General features: G+C 35.3%; 1 protein-coding gene and 2 long non-coding RNA genes across 3 annotated transcripts in view; 1 reads left to right on the plus strand and 2 right to left on the minus strand.

The window, feature by feature from the left end:
• Window positions 1–632, minus strand: part of LOC106883015 (uncharacterized) — a 1,968-nt gene extending 1,336 nt beyond the window's left edge. Inside the window, exon 1 of the long non-coding RNA XR_001411060.2 lies at window positions 30–632. This is a non-coding gene — a long non-coding RNA (uncharacterized LOC106883015). The remainder of the gene's footprint in view (window positions 1–29) is intronic.
• LOC128249197 (uncharacterized) overlaps window positions 1–4,492 on the minus strand; it is a 16,190-nt gene extending 11,698 nt beyond the window's left edge. Inside the window, exon 1 of the long non-coding RNA XR_008265309.1 lies at window positions 4,387–4,492. This is a non-coding gene — a long non-coding RNA (uncharacterized LOC128249197). The remainder of the gene's footprint in view (window positions 1–4,386) is intronic.
• A 79-nt stretch (window positions 4,493–4,571) lies between these two features.
• The window catches only part of LOC106883013 (cAMP-regulated phosphoprotein 19), a 20,323-nt gene continuing 13,266 nt past the window's right edge, over window positions 4,572–11,628 (plus strand). Inside the window, exon 1 of the mRNA XM_052972146.1 lies at window positions 4,572–4,902. Coding sequence (XP_052828106.1) covers window positions 4,756–4,902 — 147 coding nt within the window. The 5' untranslated portion in view covers window positions 4,572–4,755. The remainder of the gene's footprint in view (window positions 4,903–11,628) is intronic.

Genomic DNA, 11,628 nt, shown 5'->3' on the forward strand with positions numbered 1-11,628 from the left:
TTGGATGCAGGACTGTAGTTAAAGCAGACCTTGGTTTTTCTGCAGCAGAATTATTGTATGGTACCACACTGGCATTGCCTGGTACGATGTTGTTACCAGACAAATTACAACCTCCAAATCCAGTATCCTATGTTACTCGATTACGAGATTTCTCCTTATAAAGGACCCTTTCGTGTGCTCTCTTGCACACCCAAATTTTTAAAAATAGACGCTAATGGTCGTACAGAGACTGTGTCTGTTGACCGTCTGAAGAAAGCGTATTTTGATAAAACTACATCTTCTGTTGACAATACTGACATACCCCTTTTTCAACCAACGCTTACACCTTTATGATCACCATCACCAACACCTGTGAAAATTCCACCTTCATCGTTGAGAACTACCACAAGTGAACCCTGTGTCTCTAGGTCTGGCCGTACAGTGCACTGGCCGAAGAAACTCTCCAAGACAATTTATATTTGACTGCATTGTATATTATTGCATTTTTCAGCATTCCTTTTGTAAAAAAGGCTCAAACTGTGTTTTTTCCCTATTAGTGCTGAACACTCAGACATTTCTTGTGCCACTGCATCAATCATAAGTAAAAAAGGAACTGCAGTGACGTAAGCACAAAATTTTTTTTGACAGCAAACAACACTTACCAAGCTGAACTTGACTTGTGCTGCTGGAATATTATTTTTCATTCTCTGTATTAACGAATTGTTTCTTTTTCATTGTATATCTACAGCCGCATCTTGTTTCAGGCTCCTACTACAATCCTTTCCTTATTCGTGCTACGCACTCGGCGGGGAGCTATTGTAGTGGTGCAAAATTATAGCCGCCATTGAGGAAGTACTATTCTGTGCATGCGCAGGGGACTTCACAACCGGAAGCCCTTCGAGTTGCACATGCGTAGTAAAACTCGTACTTAAGCAGTTACTTTTATTTTCTCAGCGAGTTGAGCTCAGACCTTCTACATGACAACACCTCGCTCCTCCACAAAGCACTTTTCACCATGATGCTATCGATGTGATAGCTACTTGCTTCTCGGACAGGATTCAAGGAAGACTTTAACTTTCCAATACCAACTAGAATATAATCAGCGGCTGCTAAGCAGAATGACAGAAATTGTGAAACCAAGCATCATCATAAATAAAACCTTTTTATCATGTTGTTAATTGTTCTGATGTCTCTTCATTCATAATGCTGTTGAAAGGTGATAGAGAGAGACTAAAGTCTCTATGACAACTATCAAACTTTTACAATATAAAAGTGGATATAGTTGTTGGGAGGTGAAATTGGTTTGGGATGAATTACCACAGTATTCGACATATGAGGAAATGGTGGAAGAATTTGGACTTGATATTCTAGTGGGAACAAAGTTTAAAAGGTATAAATGAAGCTGCTATGAAGTGGAGCAGAGTGGCTTCATTCCATTTTTCATTTCTTCATACATTGGTTCTAATTTTGTTTTCTTTCTCTGTTTGTATGTCCCCACATGTTGTGTATTGTCTCCTCTATGTTCACCCTGTGGTGGGTAATAAAAAAATTAGAATCGTTAGCATGTCGTGGAAAATGCTTAGCAGCATTTTTTCTGTCATAAAGACATTCTGAGTTCAAATTCTGCCGTGGTTGACTTTGTTTTTCATCCTTTCAAGAGCGATAAATTAAGTACCAGTTGAGTACTAGGGTTGATGTAATTAACTTAACCCCTCCCCCAAAAGTGCTGGCCTTGTGCTAAAAATTCCATGCTGGAATTCTGGTTTAAGCATCCTGTATAACCTTTCATAACTTTTCTATTTTTACGGAAGATTTTTGCAAATTTGTCTTCTATACATGGAAAGTCATATGATTATGCAAAACAAATTTTAAAATTTTTTACTCCCCTCCTTATAAATCCTAAAATTTCCACTCATTTTATGAATCTTTTTTAATCACTTTAAACCTTTCATTACCAACCTGGCTCAAACCGGCTCTGGCTCTGAGTACAAATATCTTGTTTCCATATGTTCTGAATTAAATCTTCCACCAAATCTTAGTCATAATTTATGTTCCTAACACTAGCTGAATGATAACTAAGTTATTTTACTAAATTCTTTGTTATATTTAAAATAACTGAAAGAAACACAGAGCATCTCAAAATAAATACAGTAATGAAAGGGTTAAAATATGGACAGTGTAAATGTTATTTGTTTCTGTTTAAATTTTCAATATAATTTTTAAGTCTTTTGAAATCCAAACACAAAAAGTTTAAAATATTTCTTATAACTTTTTCTACTTTTTGATATTTTCAGAAATTTGTTGTGAATTTGTGTTCTATACAGTAGATCTTGTACAATTAAGCAAAAGAATTTTTCAATTAAAATTTCTTTATCTATGTAAAAGCACCATCCAAACATGGTCGATGCCAGCCCCCACTGGCCCCTGTGCCGGTGGCACGTAAAAAGCACCCACTACACTCTTGGAGTGGTTAGCATTAGGAAGGGCATACAGCTGTAGAAACACTGCCAGATCAGATTGGAGCCTGGTGTAGCCTCCTGGCTTCCCAAACCCCAGTCGAACCGTCCAACCCATGCCAGCATGGAAAACGGACGTTAAACGATGATGATGATGACCTCCCCCCGCCCATAAATCCTTAGAGATGCTTAGATTCGACTTGTATTGTTCAGACAGGCATTTGAGAGCTTGAGATCATTGCTTGAATTTATCTTTACACATATATAAATACACTTGCATGGTGTGGGGTGGGAGTGGGGTAAGAATTTAAATTACCTTTTTTTACTTAAATCCTAGCATTGGACTACCCTGGGTTGCTTTACCATTCCATTAAATGGATAAATCCCAGCATGAACAACTGACATTAAATGATGATGATTCTTAAAAAGTATGTAAAAGATATCATGTGACCATGATTAGTGGTGAGGCTGTTGCCCTCACGATCACTAGATCATAGGTTCAATTCCCAGTCTGGGTATGCATTGTGTTCTTGAGCAAAACACTTCATTTCCCGTTGCTCCAGTCTCCCTTTCGATCAGGGGGCAATGCTGGCCTGCTCTCGCCTAGCCAGCGGGGTGGTGCCATTTCAAGGCTAAAACAATGCAAAAGCGCATTGTGACTAGCGATGTGTAGCAACATCTGATAGCCTGGTCAGTCACGTGATTGCATGATGTAAAAGATAATTTATTTTAATAGCATACTTTTCTGTTAGTAAATGGCTTTTGTTCCTTACACATACATACACACACACTCACATGGTGCGGGGTGGGGATGGATAAGAATTTAAACTACTTTTTTTTACTTAAATCATAGCAATGGACTACCCTGGGGCGCATTACAATTCCATTAAATGGGAAAAAAAATATTGAAAAGCATCAATACATTACAGAGTGACAAAGAAACGAAGAAAGTACCAGGTGGTCGTGGGATGTGCTAAAAACAACAGCTAAATTGCCCTTAAATTACACACCTTTTCATCTGAAAATTATATTGAAATTATAAACGGAAACAAATAGCAGATTTGGATTGTCGGTATTTCAGAACTGGGATTTTAAAAAAAATTCGAGAAAGAGCGGAAATTTTAGGATTCATGGGAAAAGGGATTAAAAAATTTTTTTTTTTAAATTTTTACATAATCATACGAATCCTCGTGTGAAGAACATAGATTCGCAAAATGTTCCTGAAAATTCCAAACAATAAAACAGCTACAAGGAGTTATATGATTACGCTATCATTATGCGCGCCAGCAGAATTATTAGCACGCTGGACAGAGTGCTGAGTGGTGTTCAGGCTTTACGTTCTGATTTCAAATACCGCTGAGGTTGACTTTTCCTTTTGGAGTCGATAAAATGAAGTCAAATACTGAAATCGATATAATTGATTAATCCTTCCCTTAAGCGGCAGAGCGTCGGACGAAATGATTTGCAGTATTTCTTCCTGGTCTTAACGTTTTTCAGTTCGATTCCCGCCTAGATTAACTTCTACTTTTACCCCTCCAGGGTCGATCCACTTCCTTCATTTGCTGGCCTTGTACGTAAATCAGAAGCTATTATTTTAATTTCTAGGACATATAGATTTCGAATTATTCTTCGAACAATTAAAGTTATAATTAAATGTAGGGCCTTTTCCTTTCATTAATTACATTTGCTCGTATATTCCAAAACATACCTCTCTAAAGTTTTAAAATACGCGGTATACGCGAAGAAAAACTGGAACAATAATTTTTGATTTTAGTAATTCATTTAAGCTTTTTGAATCAAAGTAAAATTAATGTAGCTTGATTTTGCCAGTTATAAAATGTAGAATTATGAATTGTTATTAAAAATAAAATTAATGATCTGATAGCTAATTATATAAAAAGAAAATTAACAAGTGGCACCAAAGCTTTGTCATTTTCACAAAATACTTTACTTGTATTATTTGTTGGTTTCTTTTTCCCTTTTTTTTTTTTCTTCCATAATTTTCAGCGCATTAAGTTGCGCCCCCTACCGTCAACTAAACTCAGTAACATACGAAGTGCGCCTTTAAATTCATAATAATTCGGCACTGAATACTAAACGATGCAACGATTGGTGGAGAAAATGACGATGTCATCTGTGCACGTTAGTAGGCGCCATATTGGTAAGGAAGAGTGAAAAAAGCGTCAAATATTTGATTGTTGTGGAAAGTTAATGGTGGTCAATTGGACGGTGAAGCTTTGGAAGAAAAAATATACGAACTACACTGCTTTAATTTATTTCCCCTCCCCTTGTACATAAGGCACGCACAGCCCCTTCAAAGATGTCGTCTGAAACAGGAGGGACGGCAGTATCGAGTGCCGCCGGGATAAGTCGGGTGGAGTCTTCTTCCACCGTCCGAGAAGACAACACCAATAATACTTCAGTTGACAGCACCGGACCCCATGCCGACACTCAAAAACAACCTCAGGTACGCGCAACATATCCTTTCTTACCCTGCACCCTTATTATTCAACCCTTGCTCCCATTATTTCAGTGTTTTTTTTATCCCGGTATTTCAACTATTTTCTATCAATGTAGTGTATACATAGATATATAAAGTATATATATATATATATATATATATATATATATATGTGTGTGTGTGTGTAAAATATATTTATATTACTATTGAGCAGACTATTGGATGTTATACATTCGTGATCACAATGTGCTTCCATGCATTGTAGCTTTTAAATGATGCCACCCCGCTGGCTAAGCGGCCAGAGCATAAATATATATACATACACATATATATATACACACACGCATACTGCTGTTGGTTTTCTGTTCCTTCTTAAAACCGTTTATTCAATTTTCTGTTTATATTTTGTCTCTTAGCGTTTAAATATATCGTGTAAAATATAGGAAAGGAGTTTAAAGACTTATTAAAAAACAATAATTACTTATTTATCCCAGAATTTGAAAACCTCAAAGTTGAATTATTATTTTCATCTCAGATTCAGACAAATTATTAATTTTATATCTATCTATATATATATATATATATATATATATATATATATATGTATGTATAAAGGTGAAGTCGAAACTGGATGAATGAATTAAAAATTGAATTGCTGTTATAGTAAGAGATATCATCAATATATAACATAGAATGCGGTTTTTAAAATATTGCTGTACTAAGAACGGGTTTCATGGGTTTAAAATAGTATTTCATTTAACTGGACATAAAAAGCCCACATCTTTAGGGTTTAGGGAAAATTGAATGTTCGTGATGTTTCTTGATTATCATGGACAATTATTTATCTATTTAGGCGGTGGTGATAATGATGTTAAGTGGATTTCCGTTAGCCACAAATATAAATAAATGACGTATTAACTTTCGATCCCCGAATTTAAAGTTAAAAAAGAAAATGCGACCGTAACATTGTGAGAGACATACGAAATATGTTTCTTGCTATGAAATATTTTTGTTATGAAAAACATTGTTTTATTGTTTCGGCTCTTAGCTTGTTTCTGTAATTAAATAATACTAATTGTCACCAGAAAGATAAAATTTCTGTTGTTGATAAGATAGCTACATCTGAGGCTAGCATAAGTAAATAGCTGTGCTATTTCTTATGGCTATAGTGGTGGTGAAAGTATTGATTGGTGTGGTAGTGAGTGAACGTTTCATTTTAGCCCCTTCACACAAGACGATTGAGTGAGAGAAAGCGAAGCCAGGAACCGATCTCAGCATTTAACCGGTACTTTATCAACCCCAGAGGAACGAAAGATAAAGATGGTCTGGGCGGGATTTGAAATCGGAGCACAGAGGCTCGGAACAAATACCAAATCAACGCTTAATGTCTGTCGTTGAAAACGTTAGTCACGTGCTGAAAACATTAAAGCTTTGCTTACTTGAAATAGTAGTCAAATTTACCTCAAGTCACACCCTGCCGTCTTAGGAAAACAGTAGACACAATGTTGTTCTACATAACCTTAAAATGGCGGGATGGTCATGGCTGGGTTGTCTTCGATCAGAGCTGACCTTGGGCTGAAGAACTATAACCAGTGGTCGGTTGTTGAACTAACATTTTTTTCTTCTGTTTTAAGGAGATTGTAACAATTTTTTAAAAATACCTATTTCTCAGCTCATTTCATGCCATGTTTTCAATCTTCATAAGAGAGAATTCTGGATTAAATTTGGTTTAAGACGTCAAAGTCCCTTATTGTTGGAACCTTGCCTTCTTTGGTCATGGTGCTTCTCTCCTTCTAGATCTTCTTGTTCAAATATTCAACGATCACTTACATATATATAAATGAGGTTTGATCTTGTAAAATTGCTGTACTGAACTTTTTTTTATTTATCCTTTCAGTCTGGAGGGTATGTAGTAACCCTGATACACTACAGTTCCTCCAAGATTGGTGGGAGGGGTGGAGGAAGGTTTCCTCAGTTTGGAAACCTGGTTTTGAATGCTTGCAACAGAGTGGACTCTGTTAGAAGCCTCCAATGTGCCAGGTAGTGGTGAATCTACCACCCAACTAGGTCATACTTGGGCTTGAACTCAGAACAAACACTGCAAAGCATCCATCCAACCTGACGTTCTTACAGTCTCACCAATCCTTTGCCTTTCTCTTAAAAGAATGAAAGGTAAAGTTAACCTTGACAGGATTTGAACCCAGAATGCAGAGAGTTGGACAAATACTGTGAAGCCTTCTGTCTGATGTTCTAACAACTCTGCCAATTCACTCTCTTTAACTCTGGAAATTTGAAAATTGTAGTATTTTTTTTAAAGTTCCTTTTTTTTCTTAAACCCTTTTTATATGTATGTTTATGCTTAAAAAGGGTTTACTGTTTCTGTAAATTTAAATATTTGCAGGAATTGTACAGATAGATGCTCAGAAGAAAAATGGGAGTCAGTTGGGAACTGTATGTTGTTTGAAGGCCAACTCCCAATAGCAGGGTACAATCCTTTATTTAAATTATATCTAAACTCTAATAAACTGGTTCATAAATTTGGTAATATTGTTGTCCCTACCTTAAGTCAGTCAGCTGTATCATCATTTTGTTTTAACATACTCTTTTCCATGATGGTATGAGTTTGGAGAGACAGTTCTTCTTCAACAAGATTATGCTGATGCCACATAAAAAGCATCGAGTCCACACTTTTGAAGGGCATTCTTGCCAAAACTGACCTCGCCTGTGCTTGTGCCATGTAAAAAGCACTCCGTGCATTCTACTGGGTGGTTGGTGTTAGGAAGGACATCCAGCTGTACAACCCTTGCCAAATCAGACAGCGAAGTCTGGTGCAGGCTCCTTCCTGGCCAGCTCCTGTCAACTCATGTCAGCATGGCAGGCAAATGTTTAAATGATGATGATTATACTCTTTCTGTCCCCTATTTATGAAGCAAAGGGGCTCCTTTTTATTGCTGTTTTTGCTTGAATTGCATCACGTGAAGACACACACACATATGGGTTTCCATTGCTTTGTCTGTTTGAGTTCCACATGCAAAGTAGTCCATTGTGTTTGGATGTGTGGATATCTTTACTTTGACATAGATGGAAAATTCATCATTTTTCCAGTTATCAGATATGTTATTTTTCATTTTGCTTTTAGACCACATTCTGGTTGTTTTGGGTGCACAAAAGCAATCAGGACAGACATCTGTAGTCTCTTTGAGAAATAACGTATCTGGGGCCATGAAAAAATGCATCCAGTACATTCTGTAAAGTGTTTGATATCTATAGAGATACAGCCCTTTGTCATCAACATTAGCAGTACCTCCAAATGTATACTGACTCCCAATCATGGCAGTTTTTCTATCTATGACTGCATTGGAGAGCAGACAGATGATAATGATAAACCAAGTGCATTTATCTAAATTATATATTTTTTAAAAAGAATTTTGTATTTAACTCTTAGTGTTTAAAGTGACCATATCTGGCCAAAATAGTCTACCCCTTTAATGTTCAAACTGTCAGATCCTGGCCTCACCTACCCTACAATGTATATTTCTAAAAATATACAATTACATCATTGGAATTTCAAAGTTACAAGATAATGCATGATTAATTCAAAACAATGCAAATTAATAAGTATGAAATTTGATAGTGTAATCTGAATACTAAAGGGTTAATTGAAAGATTGATTAGTACTTTTGAATTCTAGTTTTTCATGATTGTAGCATTGCTTTACTATCATCAACGACTTTAAAGACTTGACTAGGATTGTTTCATCTTGCCATTGGCATGAAAAATTGTCTCTGGGATACAAGGCCAATTTTCAATTGGATTTGGTATGGGAAATTAACCTAACATCAATACATATTACTGTACTTATTGATGACAATTTGATAGTATTACATGTAAGTTGATCCAATAGGGTTTGAACTTTTGGAACTGTGAGCAAGGCATTGAGTCAGATATTCTATTATATTCTCTCAATCATTGTTAGGAATATTTTTTTTAAGTCAATAAAAATTTTAAGCTAAATCAAACCAGTTTGTTAGTTTTCACCATTTTTAATGTTCCTGTCAAACTCAATTTTCATAGTTGTTAAAGAAGGGATGTTTAGATTTAAGCCTTTCAACATCACCCCACCTGAGACTATCTCTGGTTTCTATGATACAAACTTCCTGTTGTAAAGTGTTCTAAATTAAAACCTGTCAACATTTCGTGTAGATTTATGTTCCAAATATCTGCTTAATAATGAGTTATTTTACTGAATTCATTATTTTGAAAGAATGAATTAAAACAAAGGTAATGTCTTCCACAGTAACAAAAGGGTCGACCCTTTAGCATTTAAACCATCCATATCCAACCCAAATATTCTACCTGTTTTATATTCAAAGTGGCCGGATCACTCCTCTCATATCTGCCCTACAATGTCGTTCTAAACATAAACAATCACATCAAAATCTCAAGGCTACAAGATAATGCATGATAAATTCAAAGTATTATATTTGACAGGACTCTGAATGCTTAAAGGTTAAAGCAAACGTGTATAATGTTGCTATATTCTAGTAAACCTGGAATGGATGTTTTTTCAATTCCAACTGACACTAATTCAGTATCTGCCTTTGGTTTATGGCTGTGACTCCTTAGTTTGATATTGTCTTCGTTTAGACAAACCATTCCCCACCTATATATGTGGTTGCTGCCTTTAAATTCAAAATAGTAACAAAACTGGTTTTTATTGTTTAATGTATTTATGTAGTGTGGAAAGATTGTTTTAATATCTATTTTTTTCCATGCTTGTATGGATCAGATGAGAGTGCATTGGGCAGTTTTTTTACAGTCGGATGCCTTTCCTTGAGCCAACCAACACCTGTTTCTAAATGAGGTAATAATCTCTCTCTTGAACAAGCTGCAGCCTGGACATGTTTTCACCAAGAAGTGGAAACAAATGACACTCAGTGAAGCCATTATTTACATCCAATGAACATGCGAAGACAAGGGAAATGTGATCTCACGCATGCACAGATTCACACACACAGAAGTGGGTTTGTAGTTTTTCTCTACTAAATCCACTGACAAGGCTTTGTTTGGCCTGGGGCTGTAGTGGATGACATTTCCCCAAGCTGCCATTTAGTGAGACTGATCTTTAATCCACGTGGTTGGAAGCAAACTTCATTATTTGGCTATAGACAAAAATGATATTTCTGCTGTTATCTCAATTATTAATTAGACTAAAAACTGCAGGTGATGTATCTTCCTACATACTTCCATTGTAAGATTTTCATTTTTGTTTCATAAAGACCTGAATATTTTTAGATAAGCTACTTTAAACATATGTATCTTATTACAACACAACTTAAAAAATTTTATCTCTTATTCTCAGTTATATTTATTCATATGACTATTCATTAAACTGTGTAGCTAAAAGCTTTCCTCTGATAAAACACTTTCCTTAACTAGGTGCAGTCATTTTAGTTATTAAATTAACATTTGTATTTAAGATAATGGTTTTCTGAAAATTAGTGAGATTTCTAATTTTTGTTGAGTATTAAAAGCTATTTTAGATTCAAGATTGAGAAGAAATTTAAAATATTATTTCTTACATGTAAAATTTTCTGAAACTTTTTGTGACCACTTTTCTGAGAAGAATTCACAATTTCAGTAAATTTTAGAAATAATTCCAAATGTACAAAGGTTTGATAAAATAGTTGTAGATTTTTGTACTTATTAATTGGTTTTTGAGCTATGATGGAAATTTCCCATCTGAAATATTCATGTCAGATTTTACTTTAAAAGTGAACATTTTGATATGTGGGTTGGTGGCATACATGTTAACATACATTGTGACTTGTAGTATAAATACAACTTTTGGCATCGTTTTGTTTTCTTAGAAGTATTCCATTCTGACAAAGTTGGTCCACTGCCAGACTGTAATGGTTTCTCTTGTATTTTGTGTCTGTGTGTTAATAGCTAAATGGTTAAGATGACAAAATATTGGCTTGTGCACTCATAATGACATGGAAACTTTTTCCTTGATTGTAAAAACTCTTAAAATTTATTTAGTTATTATTTATTGGAAGTTATTCCTTAGAATGAAAGAATGTTTTGATTTATATTTTGGCTTGGCACTGTTAGTTTTAAACACTTATGGAGTAAGATAAAATTTGTGCAAGGTCTGTTTTAAACGAAGCTTTTCACAAACAAAAATTTCTTTCTTCCCTTAGAATTTAATCAGACTTGTCTCAACTGAAACAGCTCCCTCTATTGTTGATACACCATTCTCAGTATTTTTTCCTGTTTTGGAACCTGTTTTCAGGGGTTGAGCACAGTTCATGTGGTGGATTTTCTTCAATGTCTTCTGTTGTCTGAAATCAGTGACATTTTGGGGGGTAGACTTCAACTTTGGAAACACACACACACAAAAAAAGAGAAATATCTGCAGGGATCAAATCTTGATAGTCAGGTGGTTGAAGGATGATTGGCTAAAAAGAATGTGTAAATAGTTGCATTATCATGGTAACCATTAAGGTTTTGTTTGACCATACGTCAAGCTTTATTCATTGCTCTACATTGTGGCTGTACAGTCTTGTCTCTTGTTTCAGTGCTTTTCAGAAAGTTTTCCTCACAATTTCAACGATCAACACCACCTGACTTCCTTTTTCATTCAGGTTTTTATGTCAACAATGCAGTTTCAATTTTTCTTTTAAAATCTCATGGCATCAATTTTCACAAAGGCCTACTTCTTTGTTAACT

The sequence above is a fragment of the Octopus bimaculoides genome, chromosome 12 (assembly GCF_001194135.2).
Source record: "Octopus bimaculoides isolate UCB-OBI-ISO-001 chromosome 12, ASM119413v2, whole genome shotgun sequence".
NCBI lineage: Eukaryota > Metazoa > Mollusca > Cephalopoda > Octopoda > Octopodidae > Octopus > Octopus bimaculoides.